This window comes from Cydia pomonella, chromosome 12 (genome assembly GCF_033807575.1).
Source record: "Cydia pomonella isolate Wapato2018A chromosome 12, ilCydPomo1, whole genome shotgun sequence".
NCBI classification, from domain to species: domain Eukaryota; kingdom Metazoa; phylum Arthropoda; class Insecta; order Lepidoptera; family Tortricidae; genus Cydia; species Cydia pomonella.
Genome location: NC_084714.1, coordinates 15,735,735 through 15,755,704, shown reverse-complemented (window position 1 = coordinate 15,755,704; position 19,970 = coordinate 15,735,735). Strand labels below are relative to the sequence as shown.

Genomic DNA, 19,970 nt, shown 5'->3' with positions numbered 1-19,970 from the left:
ATCACTCCTTACTCGGAAGAGCTGATGGCTGCGTTTGGATTGTTCGAGTAACTGGCTTGCGGGAGAAATAAGAACGGTTGGTGTTGAGAGACAAACAAGGCCTAAGAAGCATGAAAATTACGTAAAATCGAAGAGCTTATTGAGTTTCTGATCTTTGAAAAATATTAGTAGTAAATACTTCAGTAATCAGCTAACTTGAAGAAAATCAAAATTGATACCGATATATAAAAGTGAAAATAAGACACAAGATTGAATGTTTAATTTCAATACTCGTCGAAACTATAATATAGACTAACTACGTCGTAGTAGAATTGCAAATTCTTAGCGTCTCTATTTGGTTTGTTTCATCAGATTTATTATGTATGTGTATTTATTTAGTTTTTTTTTATATGTTTATGTATTGTACCCAGGTATCATTTATATTACTCGTACTGTTGCACCGCATACAAGTTGTTTGCTTTGCCTGAAGGTGGACCGGTTGAGAATGCCTTGTAGCATTAAGTCAGCCTTTTGTTTATTTGTATTATCTTTTGTGCAATAAAAATTTAAGTAAATAAAAATAAAATAATCGGAATAATAATTTGTTGAACTTTTGTTTTAAGAATAGTATTTTCATTTATTTTAAATGTTCAAATGTTTTTATTCGAAATTAAGCATGTCAGTATAAAAAATAACAAAACAATTATAACTTAAGACTAGCTTACAAGTCCCCCCCCTCCCCCCGAATAGTCCCCGGCGCAAAGGTTTATTTGTTTTGTACTTTATGTTCTTTTTATTTATTAAATTGCTTTTTTAACTACATTCGGTATCCGATTTATGTACCCAGGTACATTCAGCTGCAGTGCGTTGATCTCTTGTTTATATTTAAGTCTGTGTAAGCGTGACGCATTATAATTGAAATCAATACACAACGAAACGATTATGCGGCATCCAGTGCCATAAACCTATATTTTCCACTACCGTAGATCCGTTGCGAGTAACTCGCCCATACAACGAGGCACGTGAATATTGCCTAATAGGCGTACGCGTCAACACGTCAAAGGCAGCATTAACATGTGTTCGTTTCTCTGGTAGAAAGTCGCGTGCACGGTGACTGTCAATGCAGTTTTTAGTGAAAATTGTCTATGTACGTGGTCTATGGTCTCCCTATAGGTTGGCCTGGTTAGCGGCGGAATATTGATGGTGTGTAACGAGTATGGTTTTGTCATTTACTCATAAGTAAATATAAATTGAAAGTTTGTAACATGCTTAAATGCTCAATTTTTCAAGACAAAACTCCTTTAGCGTCGCTGTGCACTTTTTGTGATGGGGAAAATATGTTAATGAAATGTTAACCTTCGGATAAAATTCGCTATTTCTTTTTGCTTTTTTCTACTGAATTTGTTTAGAAGAGTAGGTAAACTTGTATTAGTGAACATTAAAAAAGGTGTAAGTAAACCGTTTGAAAGAAGACATTAGAACAATTTTCACTATAATATTTATTTATTAGTTATGTATATCAATTGCATTAGGGTTTACTAAGGGTCAAAGTTTTAAATGGTACATTAAAAAACATCATTAAATAAATTACAATCAATATTTTCACTTACATCATAGTCAATATAAAATAAAAATAGATTGCGACCCTATTTGACGTAGGTATAAGTCAATCGCAGTAAAGTACTGTTTTATGGCTCCGCTATACGATGGGCCATCACAATCGCCTACTAAGATGGGCCAGCGTGTAGAGAGGGTAGTGGAGTTAGAAGACTTATGACGCGGCGGGATGGCGATGGGGTGGCCATCACGGTGTCGGTTTTTTGTCCGCACATCAAAGGTAGTGGGCCAACGATGGTGTGTACGCATCTACACGTGGCCCATTATATACTCGTAGTACGTGCTCGCAACCAACGGATGGCCATCTCGCTGGTCCAGCGCTGGGCCATCGTGTAGAGGAGCCATCGCCATCGCATGGCCATCTGGCTTGTCCAGCGCTGGGCCATCGTGTAGAGGAGCCTATAGACAGGTACCTACCTATTTTAAAATGTTGTATCTTAATTACCTTGTTGAAAAACAAACTACTTATGCTTTTCTTAATACTAGCCAAAGGCACAATACTCATTAACTCCTCATGGTCAAGGGGCGGGTATTGGTAACAGATTAATAGCTAACGAGCCTACCTGTCTTGCCTGTGCATTATGCGACCATACCAAGCTCTGTATAAGGACACGACGGCATTATTAATAGTACGCAATTAGTTAAGTATGTGCAGAGGAGGTTGACCCGTGATTATAATGTCCTGTCACCGGTTAAACTGTACTGCGTGAGTAGTAAAGTTGTAGTGTTGGATTACAAGTTTATTTCATAGATTGTTGAGTTTGTCGCGAATGTTTCCAGTCAACATCATTATCAACATCATCGGCAACGCGCATGTATCTCCTCTCTGGAGTTGCAGGTGTACGTAGGCAACGGAGACTGCTTGCCATCAGGCGGGCCGTATGCTTGTTTGCCACCGACGTAGTAAAAAAAATATCATTCATTACGATTGAATAGTTTGCGCGAGAGACACTTTCAAAGTGGTAAAATGTGCCCCCCCCCTGTAACTTCTACAATAGAGAATAATAAAACAAAAAATATATATATGATGTGATGTACATTACCATGCAAACTTCCACCGAAAATTGGTTTGAATGAGATCTAGTAAGTAGTCTTTTTTTTTAATACATCACAAAATTCATCATCATTATCCTTGCCTTATCCCATTTACTTGGGGTCGGCACATCTAACACTCTGGCGCCATTTTTGGCGGTCTTTTGTCATATCCGGCGTCAAGCCTTGTGTCAGTAGGTCTTTTTTGATGGTCGAAGCCCAGTTTGTCAGCGGTCGGCCTCTCCCCCTTGTGACCCCAGCACCTTCGGTGGTTACACTCCTTGTAATATGGTCATCGCAACGGCGTTGAACATGGCCAAACCATCGCAATCTGCTTTCGCGCATTTTGTTCCGAATGTCCGCGACTTTAAAAGTGCCTCTTATATACGTGTTTTTTATTTTGTCCAGTCTTGTAACTCCTCCTGACCAGCGCAACATCTTCATCTCCGTTACATGCATTCTTTGTTCATCCTGTTGTCTCACGGCCCAGCACTCGGATCCATAGAGCAGGGCTGGTCTAACTGCCCGTTTGTATACTGTGCCCTTTGTCTTGATTGGGATCTTTGGGTCGCACAGGACGCCAGTAAGGGATCGCCATTTCAACCATCCTGCTCTTGTTCTATTTTCGATATCGGACTCGGTAGACGCTGTTGACGTGATCAAGGAACCGAGATATTTAAATGATTCGACCTTCTTCAGGGGTACCCCGGAGATGGTTAACGATTGGGATGAGGTTTTGCCCGTGAAGTTACAATGCATGTATTCGGTTTTTGATCTGCTTATTTTCATGCCCTTTGACTCTAAAGCGGTCATCCATTGATCTAAATCTGACTGGATCCCCGAAGGAGATTCGTTTATTAACACCACGTCGTCTGCATACAGGAGATTCCACGGTACCAATTTTTGTATGCCTTTGGTGATGTAATCCATGACCAGATTAAAGAGGACAGGGCTCAAAGTTGAACCTTGATGCACCCCAACGTTAACCTCGAACGGTATACTAGTTCCCGCAGGAGAGATAACCTGGGTTGTGATACCCGTGTACATATCTTGGATCAACTTTATATAGAACTCTGGTATTAGCTGAGACTTAAGTGCTGTCCAGATGAGTTGTCTGGGTATTCTGTCAAATGCCTTTTCCAGATCTATGAAGACATAGTGAAGGTCCTTCTTCAGAGTTCTATATTTATCACTTAAGGTCCTAACCGTATGAATGGCGTCGGTGGTACCCACTCTCGGGTAAATCCGCATTGGTTTGGAGTGATACTTGTGAGACTGTTTAGTTTCTCTATGAGGACACGTTCCCATATTTTAAGAGTGTGGGGGATCAACTTAATTGCTCTATAATTTCCGCACTCGGCTACGCTTCCTTTGCCCTAATACATCACAAAATTGTAACATTTTTTTTTCTTCAAACCCATACGTGTGGGATATCTATGGATAGGTATTCAAAAATGATATTGAGGTTTCTAATATCGTTTTTTTCTAAACTGAATAGTTTGCGCGAGAGACACTTCCAAAGTGATATAATATGTGTCCCCCTATAACTTCTAAAATAACAGAATGATAAAACTAAAAAAAATATATGATATAGGTACATTACCATGCAAACTTCCACCGAAAATTGGTTTGAACGAGATCTAGTAAGTAGTTTTTTTTTTATACTTCATAAATGCTACGGAACCCTTCATGGGCGAGTCCGACTCGCACTTGGCCGCTTTTATGATATTAAGGGGAAGTCGGTTCCAAAAACGCGCTTCTTGCACGCAGAACGAGTTCGACATGAAGCCAGAAAATATCTGGGGACAATCTTCCACCACAGATCCACCTAGCCCTAAGCGTACTATGGCATAGAGAAATAAGAAATAAGCATAGAGTGCTCACTCGATACATCAGTTTCTGCACCAAAGCGGTACTGATAATTCCGCTACTCGATGCTAGATGTCGACTACAAAAATAATAAGCGTTTTTGTACCAAAACTGTTGTATGGAGTGAACACTCTAAACTTAAAATTAACACTACTCAACTAAACCATTCGGCTATCAGCAGTCAACCACTACGTTTTATAAAATACTTAGTACTTTTAGAGGAAACCGTGTCAAAAGGTTGGCAAATATCAAATCGCAAATCAGAATAATTAAGATTTATATAGATATTTTATTTTTTAGTTGCGATGTTAAAGATGACGACGGGAATGATGGTAAATGGCTAAATCTCTAAAAAGTACAAGTATATTCACGTTATTATATTAACAAATTCGCCTTATGTTTTCCAAGTCGGAACGTAATTTAAATAATGCAATGTGATACTTGTGCATTATAAGTAGATAGGTATATACAGTGATTGTTTGTATCTTTATGCATTTCTCCAGTGGGCGCGCCCACTTGGCCGAGATCTGTTTATCGCTCGAAGTATTGTCATGCGTGTTTAATATGTATATGATAAATTAGTCAGGTGTACGAGGTTTGATTGCATCATGTTAATATGTATATTAGGCATGCAAAGGTACATACGTTTGATATTGTGTGCAGTTGAATTGGGGAAGTACAGACAGGCGACCGCGTTCAGAAGAATACATTATATATTCTCGAAAAATATGTGGGTCAATGTACAAGAAGTAGTTGCCAATGTCGCCTTTGCTATTATTAAAGTATGATTTAAAAAAAGTAAAACCATAAACCTTGTATTTTAACTAATTAAGCAATATGTAAAAGTAGTTCCTGCGTGTAGGTATCAATCAATCAATCAATACGTTTATTTGTAAACACAGGTACACCATAGGTCTTATAATTATGGTAGCGTATCACCATGTTTTGCCATTAGGCATACAAATATTTATGCCAAGATCGAGCAGGTATCCCGATAGGAACATAGGAGTATTAATAGCAAACACGTTTGTAAGAAAACAATTCACTTTTGTCCCTTGCGTTACGGACAGGATAACAGCAAAAGACATTTGTGTCATCTAAGTACAATAGGTAAGTACATAATATTTATAATATACGACTATGTAGTGACACATTTTTTCCTTGCGATAATGTCGTGTTTCGTTTGTGAAAATGTTGCATAAATCTAAAAGTCCCACCTCGTTATATCCTTTTCGACACAATCCAGCGTGGTGATTCACGCATCGTCAATAGCTATCGCTTCTATAATATAAACCTGAATATTTTTGTTCTCATTTCTTATTTATGAGAATAAGATACGTCCAATTAACCAATTAACTTGGTCAGTTTCCAAACCATTTATCCATATTTACCATCGAAGCAATAAGCGCCCAATTACGATGAAAAATGACACTTTAATTCAACGAATGCATAACTTACGGTGCATAACCGGGGTTGCATAACGAAATGCATAAATCGTCCTCGATTACGTGCGACTAAATTATGTCCTATGGCGTAATACGTAATTTAACTTAAAGGATCTGACATCTTGAAATGTATCGGGTGTTTTTACAAGAAAAAATAAAAAACAACATTTGACCATCATCATCACCATATCAGCCTTTGATACCCACTGTTTAGCATTGGCCTCGATTTGAGTACCTACGCCTTCTTCTTGAACTAATCTGAAAAAAGTGACCAATCAAAAAAGCATGTGCACAGCAAATTCAGCCGAATTTGATCTTCCTTCCTTTGAACAAACCGAGTTTCATTCTCATTTTAAAACTACGTGGTGGATTGTAATGAAAATTTGCACAGACAATGACATGAGGTATAGATATGCCTGTATTTACTTTATATTCAAACAAGTTTTTCCTACTCGTCGACTGTAATAGTTGAATTAAGATTTCGTGTACTAAACTATAATTGCATACTTTTCAGGTATGGGCTCCCAACTCAACTATAAACCTTTTTTTCGATACGCTGTATTCAACTATAAAAAAAAATTACCAATCACGTGCCGCCGCGCTCCCATACAACGGTTGCTCGCGCGTTTATGTATTTTGTCTACTTAGATACTTACCAATTTTCATTACTTATTTAGGGTTTATAGTAAAACATATTATTTTTGATGACTCGTAGAAAAAGTATTGTATACAATCGTAATACTTAGGTTCCTGGATTCTTAAAAACCGTATTAGATACGAAACTATTTTTTTATTGACTGAAGTGTTACCGAAGGTCTCGGTTTTAACCCGGGCATTTGTTTTCCTCTACAGGTCGCAACAATAAATTATATTTTCAACAAATAAACATTTTCAATGCGTGACCTCTTAGTGGCTCATTCCAGAAACTTTCAATATTACCCATATTGTGTCATTCCAAACGTCATCCAGAGTTGACGTGGTCCCAATATACCTCTTAATTATTTTAGTTGTACCCTCATGTATGAACCGAACCTTATAAGTAAATAAAAGCCATACTTCTCTTTCAAGATGTCTGATCATATGCTTATCTCATTATTGTGGCCATAAAATCGCGGGTGGGTCATTTCGCCCGACTGGACATCAAGCGACCGTGTGGGTAAAATTGAACATTTATAACATTTATTACCGTAACCTACGCGTTTCGCGCCTTTGCTGGTGCATGTTATTACTCTCTTTGAAATAATAACTTCATTTTACAATATCATTTTAAGTAATAAATGTACTTTATTTTATTACTACTTTAAATCACAATAAAGTTAAGTCGACCTCACGCAAATATCAAAGAAGTAGTAAAAAAGTAAATACAATAAAAGCATTTAACTTAGGATACCTCTGATATCTCTAATCAGAATAAGACCATTATAGATAAATATATAGTATTTAATTAAATATGATGCCTACGACAGTTTAAAATGTAACCATGACAGAGTGTTCGAAGTTATCGTGCAATACGTTTAGTTTATTGTGTATGCGCTTAACCTATAATTTTCTTGATCATTAAGCATATTTCCTATCATGTGAAATTACACGCTTTGTCTATGCAATTTTATGCTAAATTTAATATAAACCAGCCGCACTGTTACCCTTATGGGCAGAATAATGTCATAATAATGTTAAATTTTAGGATGTTATTTAATTTGATTTAATTTAATTTTAATTTAATTTAATTCTTTATGTAATGTAATTATGTGTAAATGTATAATGTATATGGAAATAATTTTCTGGATTAAATTTCATTCATTCAATCATTCATTCATATGCATTTATTTTACTCGAAACTTTACGGTGAGATATACCGATGCCTAATTTGTACTATTTGTATCCGATTATCTAAATAAAATATGTTATATCAAATGAACTAAGTAATATAAAATATATAATATTATAATAATATTATAAGGACAGTGCTCATCACACAAATAAATGCCCTTACCGGGATTGTTTGGACCCGTTCCGGGTATAGACCTCCTCCAACCTCTTCCACTGTTCTCGAACTAAGTTCTTGTACTTATTTGTATTCGTGTGTTGCTATATCAGAACTTTAACTAGCAACAAAGCTAAACGGTTGCCTACACAATCAAGTACCTATATACAATGAATTCGATAGGTACTTTAATCGAATCAAAAATAAACCTGGGTATACCTCCCCTTGAAGAGTGCTGATTAGAAATAGGTAGTGTGTCTATCTATTTCAACTTGGGCGCAATTATTCCATGGATGTGAAATCAAAAAATATTTATATTCAGGCAACTCAGGCCCATAGATGCATACCTTACTTACACTAATGTACGTGTGTAGCTACAATAAAAATCTTTATAAGCTAAAATAAATCATACCGGCTCTGTTATAGACGAAGGGTGTTTAAGTTTTTTAAATGTCTAGTTCTCATGAAAACAGATGAACCATGACGGTCAGTTTCTAGTTCAGTAACTCCTAGTCTAACTAGAGAGCCTTGCACCTGCCAGCTACTAAGTAATTATGTTTTTATACCAATTAAATGCTTACCTCGCAGTTTCCTCATAATGCGGACTGACCTTACGGAAGGTAACATTACTATAATAATGTGTTATTATAAAAGAAGCAGCTTTTGTAGTGTTTATGTGAAAAACATGAATGGTGTTATTTTGAAATTGTTCCGACATAGGTTGAGTAAATGTGGCCTTAATTTAGGCGCCACTTCCTTGCACACTCTGAAACCTTAATTCAACAGGTACATCCATTTATGTACCTACTAGTTATATCTTCCAAGACCTACTATAAATAAATATCTTGATATGAAATAGGGTTTCCTATACTTGACGCTCTCTACTTGGGGAAATGTGTTTTATTAATTTATTTGTTTGACTGCGGTCATGAAAATCTGCTTGCATATTTATTTATTTTCAAGTTATTTTGTGGCAGGGTATGTAAAAAGCCCATTACACGTAAAAATATTAATAAAAAAGGCTAAAAAGGTTATCCATAATAAAAGGAAATTCATATATCATAATCTAAGTTACATTTAAAACACGTAAAAAGGTTTTCTAGTAGGAAGGAATTTATGGATGCTTAAGTTTTATAGTACTGTTACTTATTAGTTTAACAGCAGGTAAAATCAGTCTTTAGTTGTAGGGAATCTCCGTAGGGTTATTACGGTGAGAGATGAGAGGGATTATATACTTATAATAATTGTTTTATTTTAGTTAAGCCAATTTTTAGGAACATACATATCAAATCGAATAACCAAACAAATTATTGATGAAACAAAATTAAGCCTTTTGCCTAGTGATCGTAAAAAGACGCTTTAAAACACATGCTAAAATTTACGTATGATCTGAGAAAGGACGTGGGGCTGGCTAGCGCCTAGATAGTGCCTATAAAAAAACTACTTAGACAAGTAAACCACAATTCTAAGAAAAAACACTGCAATCAGTTTATTATGCTGTTTCGAACAAGTTTTGCAGTGTCTTATTATACCTAGGCGTTGGAAAAATCATCCTTTTCCAATCATTGAATATCAAACACCAGGGATCGAACCGGAAGAACTCTATCGTAAAGAGTAATTAACCTTTTCAAAGATCTTTTTAAGTTAATAAGCACATGGCTGCAGCAGGAGATTTAGCGATGTTAAGCTAAGTACTTACACGTACAGGTAAGATCGTAATACTAAGCGCCGGTTGCTTAGTTCATTAAATTTGCTTGTGTGGTAAGTGGAACTTTTCTTCAGGATGACAGCTGCCGGAGCCATTTTCATACATTTTCACTTTCAGTTAATCAGTTCATTGAGCATCGTTAAGGCAGTTTGTCCGTGGTGATATTTAATAACTTGACTGTACAATGCGCCTTATAATTCCGTTTTTTTAGCCTTATCAGGATAAAATTAACCTGCCTCCGGCATACAGGGTGAAATCGTTATGTTTGACCATACGCTGAGGGGTGGATATGTAGGTCATACTGAATAACTGTTACTATGGGGCCAATCACCAAATCGCGAAAATAAAAATTTGCCGTCATACATTTTTGTGTTGGTTGGCCCCATAGTAAAAGTTGTTCAGCATGACCCATATATTCGCCAGATATAATAATTTCACTCTGTATTTACGTTAAAAAAAACATGTCAATTGTTGATAATTGCTTAAACGACAATGAACGCATTTTATAGAAAAAAAAACTTCAATATTTTGTCTCAAAAAATATATTAGAGCGACGATTATATTAAGATTATATATATTAATAATTACTCTTGACATAATTTAGTTTACGTGCATTTTTTACAGTTGGCCAATCTATATATAATGTCAATATATAAGTATTACTGTCTCCCAATTTGTGTCGCTGTGGCTCTAGATGTTAAGGTACAATTGTAAATTTAAATAAATAAACAATTTAGCTAACATAAAGCACCAAAGATTACCACCCGAAACGTTTTTACGTTCAATCAAAGAGAATTAAGAAGACCAAGAGTGCTCACTCCATACAACGGTTTTGTTACCAAAAATACTATTATTTTCGTAGTCGACATCTAGCGTCAAGTAGCGGAACTCTCAGTACTGCTACTCGACAATAGATATCGCGGCAAACGGAGTAAGCGTAGGAGTTGAAAATAGAGTTCCGGTTACTCTGGTTATAATATTAGCGGAAAATCGTTGAGCATTAGAATTTTTGTTTGCCGCGATATCTATTGTCGAGTAGCAGTACTGAGAGTTCCGCTACTCGATGCTAGATGTCGACTACGAAAATAATAAGCGTTATGGTACCAAAACTAATGTGCTCACTCCATAGCACTCTATGTACTTCTAATATTTTTATGGTTCAATATATTAATTTCTTCAACAGGAACATTGTCATCTTAGTCTAAATATAAACATTACATTATACTACTTATGGCCTTAAGTATGACTAGCCTGCAGTTTCCAATAAACAAAGCTATCCAAACACCGTTCTAACCTTTCTTGGTACAGTTTCTTCGCGTGGGTTGAGTTGAGAGGTCCAACGATACCACGCCCTACTTTGAATGTCATATTAACTTATCTATACAGTAGTATAAGTATACTACTGGATAGATAGAGAGTAAGTACTCTAGAGCTTAGTTACTTGTACTATAGATATAATGTATTCGTATCTTAATGTGGAAATGTAACAGTATAGGTATGTGACTATAATGTACATAGATTGATAGATAGAACTTGTTCTGCACATCCCAAGAGAATGTAATATGAAATATGAAAATATGTTATTATTATTATGTATGTATGCTGCAGCTGCAGAGAACCCCAGAGAAAAAAGTGACCCCCCCCCCCACATAGAAGTTTGTATACAAAGGTGCTAAGCGTATAGTATTGCTGACGGTGCCTTCAAAATAGCAGCTAGGTAATTCAAAATGTAGTTCGTGTCATCCACGATGACGCGCAGATTTGTCAAATTTAACTCTAAATAACAATGATACTACGATTCAAGGCAAGCGTCATCGTGAATGATATAATCTATAGAGTTGGTTAAGGGCGTGTGACTGCCAATCCGGAGATCTTGGGTTCGAATTCTGGCTCCTAACAATAGTACTAATGATTGTTTATGAAATTTATGTACTTATGTAATGTTATGTGCGTGGGTCATTTGATATTCACCTAAAGCTTTCGGCGAAGAAATATGTCACGAGGAAAGTTCTGCAAAAAAAAAGATGTAGGTATAGTCCGCAATCCGATTTGGAGTAGGATAGGCTGATGTATGTACAATAAATAATAGATTATAAGGAATTACTGAATAGATCGTAATAATTATAATAATGTTACAGAGATTATTATAAAAAAGAATATGAAAAACGCGAAGTTGTTCATTTTTGGCGCATCTCGTACCACGTTAAAAGTCACCTCCCCACACTAACCTTTCCACCTGTTTTTGTCTCCTACCTAGCTACCGGAAGCCACACAATAAGATCAGACCCTAGCTTGTGGGAACCCGGGGTCAATGACCCAGAGTGCATCGGCGTCTGCGCACGGCACGGTAATAGTGCACCTTTAATTAAAACGACTTAACCGCTGTACAACTCTAAGGCGCTTGCGACCTTTTTAATTTAAGTGTTTACTAGTAATAGTACGACTCTAGTATAGAAAGACTTATGTGTACTTCTGGTCTATATAAATTATGTTCTTTAGGAGTAGAGTAGTAGTATGCCGTGATTCAGCGAGGCAGGATTGTAGACTTTAATTGCTGAGGAAGGAAGCTATTTACATATTTTAATAACAGTTCTGTCTGTCGCATCGTCGGTGAATTGAAAAGGCTTGTTATTCAATTAGACTTGGTTGTGACAGATGTCAACAGTATTGATGCTAAGCTAGAGTCAGACCAAGATAACTCTCCAGCAATTTTGATGATAAACAGGCATGTAAGTGTTATTTGAAACTTCAAACTTCTAAGCTAAGCGTATGCTGAGACGCAGGCGATGCAGCTCCAAGCGACGCAGGCCGCGTAGCCAACGTGCATATCGTTCACGCTCCGTGGCGAACGAAACGCAACTAAGCTGTCACAGTCGCACTAATATGGAAGAGTGATAGAGAGAGATAGCTACGATACGCTACGGAGCGTGAACGATTGTAACGTTGGCTACTCGGCCAAGGCAGAGCAGATTTTGTAAAGTACGGAACGTCCTTTAGCTGTGCACGGTGCGGCGCAAGGACGTCCTATACTTTACGACTTTACATAATCTGCTCTGCACTGCGCTGTGAGGAACTGCGTCGCCTGTGTCTCAGCATAAGCTTAGCCCTATGACATTATGACGTTTAAATAATACTAGCATGTCTGTGCTAGAAAAGGCGCTGAAGACTTGGTCTGGCTCTAGTAGATGTCTAAGCTAACTTTACACCGATCTTGAACATATACTTATTTTCATAAACGTTATACTTATTTTCATATAAATTTTACATTAATGATGGCCTCACCACACTTTGTCCTTGCAAATGGCATGCAGAGTTATCTTAGTCGGACTATAAGTTACTTTTCTTCGATAGGGCCTGTCCTTATGTAGTTTTGTTTGAGTATTTAATACAAATGATAGTTTACATCCGGTAATAGGGATGTTTCAGGAAACATCCCAATAATTTATTTTAAATATAGGTATTTCAAATAAATAATTCCACACCATGCACGAAATAAAGCACTCCAGATAATAATTAGAAAGGAATAGGTAGCTTGTATATTTTGACACAATTACAATTTAATAAATCGGATAGAACTAAAAAAGTAAGTGATATGCTCGTGACGTCACTATGGCAGATTTCGTATTAATTCCATATTGGTAAATCGTTTTGAGATTTCTAAAAAAAGAAACTGATTTGACTAGCAGGAGAACACCACGGAAACTACCCTATTCATTAAATAATACATCTTCTAAATGATTTTAATGAACAAGTAAAACATCTGAAAAACTTTAGCTCTATTACCTATTGCAAAGGTCACATTTCTCTGAATCACATCTTTATAGTTTCGGATATATCGGATACGCTAATATCCGAAACTAATAAAATAACGCATAACAGGGCATTCGACTCACATTCTAAGTCGTATTTTGCTTAATATGTCATTATGAAATAAACTTTACTGCGATCAAAATAAAGTGGATATTACAACGACATGTGAAAGAGACCTGGAAGAAGAAAGATTATGCGACGCATTGTGTTGTGTCATTAGATTTACGTGCGAACAAAAGTGGAAACTATTAATAAGGAAATACTTAGGGCGCTTCCTTTATATCTAACTCGTTTAATTTCTTTAACGGTCACAGTGAAAAGAGAGGTTGTGGCCCGATTCGAAGAATGAAATACGATAACGATTGTATGTCGTATAATTGACAGAAGCCGCTCGATTCGGGCAACCAATGTCACTTTGACGTTAGAAATATCGTAGATAGATCTTAGTGGGATCACAGGGGAATCGAAATAAACGTCAATTTTTACATGTCGTTTAGTTATCGATCTTTCCAAGATCTTAAACGTGTCTTAATCTTCTTCGAATCGGGCCGGAAGGGCAGTTAATTACAAGTTACATAGGTTAATCTGGTAAATTCTAGATTTTATTAGCAAAGTCATTGAGTCCGTTGCTAACTCTTAGTTTGGTCCTGATAAAATTGTATCAGGCTAGATTTCATTTCAAGGCTTTATCCGTATAAAGTTTTTTAAATAGTTTGTACCAGAGTTCTAGTAAAATAGTTTATAATTATAGAAAGATTCTATCTATTCTTTATTTGACTTATTTCGAAGCTTTATTCGAATCTACAAAATTAGCGGTTATTTTTAATAGTAAATACTTAGCATCACTAAATTACAGCATCTTTAATTTGAATTTTTTTAATAAAAAATAGTGATTGAAAATTTTCTAGTAGGTAGTTTTTATAATTAATACTCGTTCAAACGTTAACCTCCTAGTGACCTCTCTTAACCCTTTTTCTTTTGTTCCAGAGCGATGTCTCGGTGGAAGGGCAAGCTGAGGTAGCCGGCAGATGGCAGCAGCGCCGGCGATGTTCCGGCCGGGGCCACTGGACCCCTGCTACGCTCAAAGGGTAAGTGGTTTCGCGCGGAGATGATAGATGGCGTTGTTGTAATAATTGGTTTAGTATTTTATTTTAGTCCAATAAAATAAGAGAATAGCATTTTATCATCGTCATTCTAACGCTGTTCAGAATTTTTGCCTTGACTCCCTACGGAAGCTTTAGGTTTGTTTGGCAACCTAATCACAAGAATTGGCGGGCACTGGTTGTTACAAAAGCGGCTAGCACCTGACCTTCCAATCTAGAAGAAGGGACATTAGGCATTTTTGTTGTAGCCCTGCACATACTGATTTTAAGTAAAATTTTATACTTATATGTACTAATTATAATATTTATACAATGAAAGTATAATTAGTAATACAATAGAACTTATTCAATTTTAAATACTTTATTATATTTTTTCAGAATGTTCTAATAATGGTTGGCTTAAATATACGTAACTTTAAACAAAATGTCTAAGCGTGAAATGAAAAGGAAAAAGATTGAGACGCGAATATGTGCCTTTTCATACATACATATGTCATAAACAATGTAATATAATGTAATGTAGTGTAATGTATTCTAAACCTGAGACTTACAATAGGTATATATACCCATACCTACATACTCTTTTGTTTTAAACGAACAATTCATTTCCGTACCCCAGTTTAATTAATCTTAACATGTACGTTTAAAGCGTAGACGGCAGACTTCATATCACTTAAATTCCAGTAGATATTGATTGCATAAAAACTCATAAATACTCCAAATTAGGGTAACCATGAGTTCATGAAAAATTGGAACAACCTCGAGATAAAAAGCGAAGCACATCCTTTTATATTTTCACGCGGTACATGAGCCGTGGAATACATGAATAGCAATTTCGGAGCCTCTTAATTTTCCCTGTGGGAGTTACGGGGTACTGTGACCACACTGGGCGGGACTGTCCCGGTTCTACTAAAGGTTTTAGTTTCGCTTTATTGTTTTTGAAATCTCCTGACTTCGGGTTACGTAAGCGAAAGGATAGGGTTGAGTGGCGTGTTTCGTATTTCGTTTATTTTAGCTAAGTAAGGTTATTTTCTGAATTGGATATTTTTAGACCTTTGATAGCGCAATGTGTGTCAACGGTCGTAAAAATATCCATTATAACGTGATAAACAGTACCTTTTACATATTATTCGGAATACCTATGTTTCTAGATGAGTGCTTAATATGAGTAAATAGGTACTTAAATCACCGGTTCGCTTTTTGTGATGTGAAATAATCCCTTATAGAATCAATTTTGACATGAAAATTAGGTATACTCGTAGTTTTGACCGATAATAGTGTAATTCAGCTAATTTAACATGCCCATACAATGCCGTCCAAAGCCTAACAATTTCTAGATAAGTGTCCCATATTTACTACATTATGCTCAATAAACCTGTAAGTAAATATCCCTTAAGCGAATTATTTCATAAATCACGTCCCGTCGCGAAACATATTTACGCTGGGTAAACATGTCTTACCTAGCAATAGCAACGAAATGAATTTGTACTTACACGTTTTATTAGTACTTACCTGGAAAAGTAAGTATATTTGCTATTAACTCTACGTTCGTATGATTTTAAATTCCAATTTGTAATAATGTTGTCAATACTTTAATGATCTTTAATTTATGAAGCTACTACTCGCTTAGATATTTCTCCATCTAAAATATTGAACGTGTTGTAATAGTAGTTCAGAAATAGTATGCAAGCTATAGCTTTGTCGGCGGCATATTTGAAAAATCTACTTAATACACATTTTAAATTTCGCACCATTTTCTACTGACAAAGCTGACTTGCACGAGTATACTTACCTAGTTTAATTATTACAGTTGTGAGAAAAATTGACGCAACGCATTAAAAATTGTCGCGATAATAGGACACAGGAAATAACGTATATATCCACTTTGGATAAATATGCCTGCTTACTAGGCACCATAATGCATGCGCATTATTTACATAAGTTTATTTTAAAATTTAGTTTAAAAATGCAGTAAAGTTTGAATTTCTATGTTTAATGTGTGTTGTTCACAAGTAAAGCCCAAGTAAATATTAATTTTCAGTTACTGATAAGAGCTAGAATCAGATTAGAAGTACTAGTTGAAGATACAAACAAAAAATGAAATAAAATTAGAATAGTCAAGGCTTAATCCTGTCTTTAAAGTATAAAAAGTTACAAATTTTCGGCTACCAAAATAAGATATCGGTTTCAGAATAATCTTACTGTCTCAGATTTCAAAAAGGTTTTTTTTTTTCAAAGGATTTGTGTTATTTTGTATAACTCTTTCCGTTCGGTTACTAACTGCCTGGTAACGATAGCTACTCTGGGAAGAGACTGGGGTGGAGACTTTGGTCCCCAAAAAGTTTAGATATTTGCCACGTCGGACAAGTGTTTGACACACTTTCATACATTTCGCATATAGCATAGAATAGAGATGACCTATATTAACAATAACGAGTATATGAAATTGCTTGCTCTCAACAAGAACAGTAAACCAGTATATGCCTGTTATTATACTCATGACAAAATCTCACGTATATTGTTCCTGTGACAATATTATGGTTTTAGGTCAAGTGTCTTGAACGGATCCAATATTGTAGGTAAATTGAAATTGCATTGTGGACGTGCTCTCGTGTTAGGCAGTGTAAACGTAGCTTCATCTGTGACAGGACATCCAGGACAGTCCATGAGCTCTTAAAATGATATTCGGTATTTGGATAGAATCGGACGTGATCATTAGGCATTGGAGTTTTCATCCCACGGTAAGCTTATACATAGTGAGGTATGGAGTCGATAAAAGCTTTGTTTGAAAAGCTCGGCCTTTACAAATTTTGGTAAATTATAATAAGTTCATCTAGATCTCTTATGAAACGCTGCTTCATACCAACAATCAGTTATATTGCAACAATATATATCAATATAGTATGTTTTACTAAGTGATTAAGTTGAAATATAGCAAGAGCTATGAAATTCTAATATAATTACGTCTTATTTATATCTAGCGACCCGCTCTGGCTTCGCACGGGTTATACAAAACCTTGAGATTCACTCTATTGATAGGTGAAAAACCGCATGAAAATCCCTTCAGTCGTTCAGTAGTTGAGTTTATCGCGAACATACAGACAGACAGACGCGGTGGGAGACTTTGTTTTATAATATATATGATTTAAATACTTAATTACTTAGAAGCGAATACTTAGAATGTTTATAAAGGCATTTCAGGGCGAAATTACTAACTGAGTATGGGGATGAGTATGACTTTAATTTTAATGTTAATATCGATTCCATGGCTAATCATAATCTTACCGTGCGATGAAAACTCCGATGTCTAGTGATCGTAAAATTTCCTATAGACAATGTATTATTCTAATGTATGTGTATTATTCATTTAGTTGGCATCCAACACGCAAAGATAGAAGTCGTCTTGTGGCCTAGAATTATACAGAGCTGTTAATGCTATCACCACATAAATATTATTAATTTACTTAATATTTTTCGGCATTTGATTATCACGGGGATAACGCTTGAAGAATAATATTTTCTATAAATAGTCAACCATAAAAATTATACGTAAATGTATTATATTTAAATATTACAAATGACTCAGATGTTTAATAAGCTCAAACTATATTATTATGGTATTAAGAAGTACACTATTAAAATAAGTTAAAATATTCAACGAGACTATGTCCTTATAACAGGCAGAAATAATGGTTAACCTACTATTTAGTAATTATTATAGCGTTTAGTATTTGTTTAAACCTACAAATATTAAAGCAATAACCTAAATTAAAAGAATAAAGATGATCACGTGGGACAGAGCAAAAAAGAGATAACAGGATGATCTCAACGCTTTTGGCATGCACCAAACCGTGATGAGTGGCGGAAGAAAGGGGAGACCTTTCCCCAGCAATGGGACACAACATAGGCTATTAAAAAAAAAAAAACATTTTAGTATCGACAAAATATATTTTGGCTTTTTGAAACTCCTATAACTGATAATTACTGCTACGGCTATCTCTTCCTTTCAAAAGTTTGCCGACGCCCGAGCTATGCCAGTTTGAGACACAACCTTTTATGCCTACTCTAAATGTAAAGCCGTCTGTCAGTTCTGTATTCATAACCAAACGTAACCCAACCCGTCCCGTCCCGTACTGCATCGGAAGGAAGGGTCGCAATTAGGCACCTAACATACGTGTTTTGTTTGCACATTTTACCTTTGTGTAGACACGTGACTTTATTTATGTAAGCTTTATCTGCACTCGAAAAGTAAGCAGTAATTGTACTAGTATGTAGTATATTCAGGAGCAATTTGAAACGAGCCACTTACTATAGAACTCTTCTACTATAAAGTGTTTGGTTTTCATTGCCCTTTAGTGAAGAAGCCTTTTTAAACCCTTAATAACATACAGGAAAAAATGTTAATGAAATTAAATAAAAAAAGAAAAATAGCTGTAAACAATTAAATAGTGATTTTAGATGTGTATCATAATGATTGTTACTTATAATAAATTAATACATTTTATACAGTGTGTCCCTAGCCATTGGACAAAGCCGAAATGAACATATGCATTAGGGTATTTAGAACCAGTGTACAAAGTATCATAACAGCCGGTGTGGTGGTTTCGAAGAAATTAACAAATTACCAATTTTTACTTTGGAGCAGCCTGTATGTATTAGTAGCTCCTAAGGTAATATCCTCAAAGAATAGTATGGAACCTTCTTCAACCTTTTTGATTAAATTTTTTATTTATGACACTAATAAGCTTCTGACTTTTGAAAAATGTCATCATTATCAAATATTTCGAACAAATTGTCAAAAACACTGCCAAAGCACAGTGTGTTTCTTTTTGATGTCGATTATTGCAAATAACTTTTGTTCGAAAAATTGATTTTTTTATCTTTTGTTCTAATTAAAAAAATATTAACGTCAGAGCATCCCTGAGAAGTAACCCTACGTGGGATTTCAGGGTTTGTCCAATGGACCATGTATACGAAGACAGCCTCACTAAACGTAAACTATTAAAACTATTTATTAACCAAAAGTACATAAAATATATAAACAAAAAGAAGATTTAACTAATAACTTAATAAAACTACGACTGCCACTAAATATAAAACTACTATATGTAAATAACGGCATGAAAATGTCGTATTGTTTGCCTTCATAATACAAATAAATAAGAGACGTAATGTGTTTTGTCTATGTTAAGTCTTAATTGTTATGCAGAATGTAATACTCGTAAAGAGTAATCATTCATTTTAATTCATATTCGTATTAGTATATGTATAAGTGTAGGTACTAGTGCAGAAAAATACTCTAAATAGACACGCTTCTGACGAAAATTAATGGCACAAAGGTAACGAAGACAAATACATCATCCCTAGATAAGAAAAGTGACAACGTGTTGCGCGAAAAGAAACGACAATCATGAATCATGAGG

At 35.5% G+C, this 19,970-nt stretch overlaps 1 protein-coding gene across 1 annotated transcript in view; it reads left to right on the top strand.

Annotated features, from left to right (window-relative positions):
* Nucleotides 1–19,970, top strand: part of LOC133523708 (uncharacterized) — a 215,318-nt gene that overhangs the window by 118,493 nt on the left and 76,855 nt on the right. Inside the window, exon 3 of the mRNA XM_061859391.1 lies at nucleotides 14,432–14,532. Within this exon, the coding sequence (XP_061715375.1) occupies nucleotides 14,473–14,532 (60 nt within the window). The 5' untranslated portion in view covers nucleotides 14,432–14,472. The remainder of the gene's footprint in view (nucleotides 1–14,431; nucleotides 14,533–19,970) is intronic.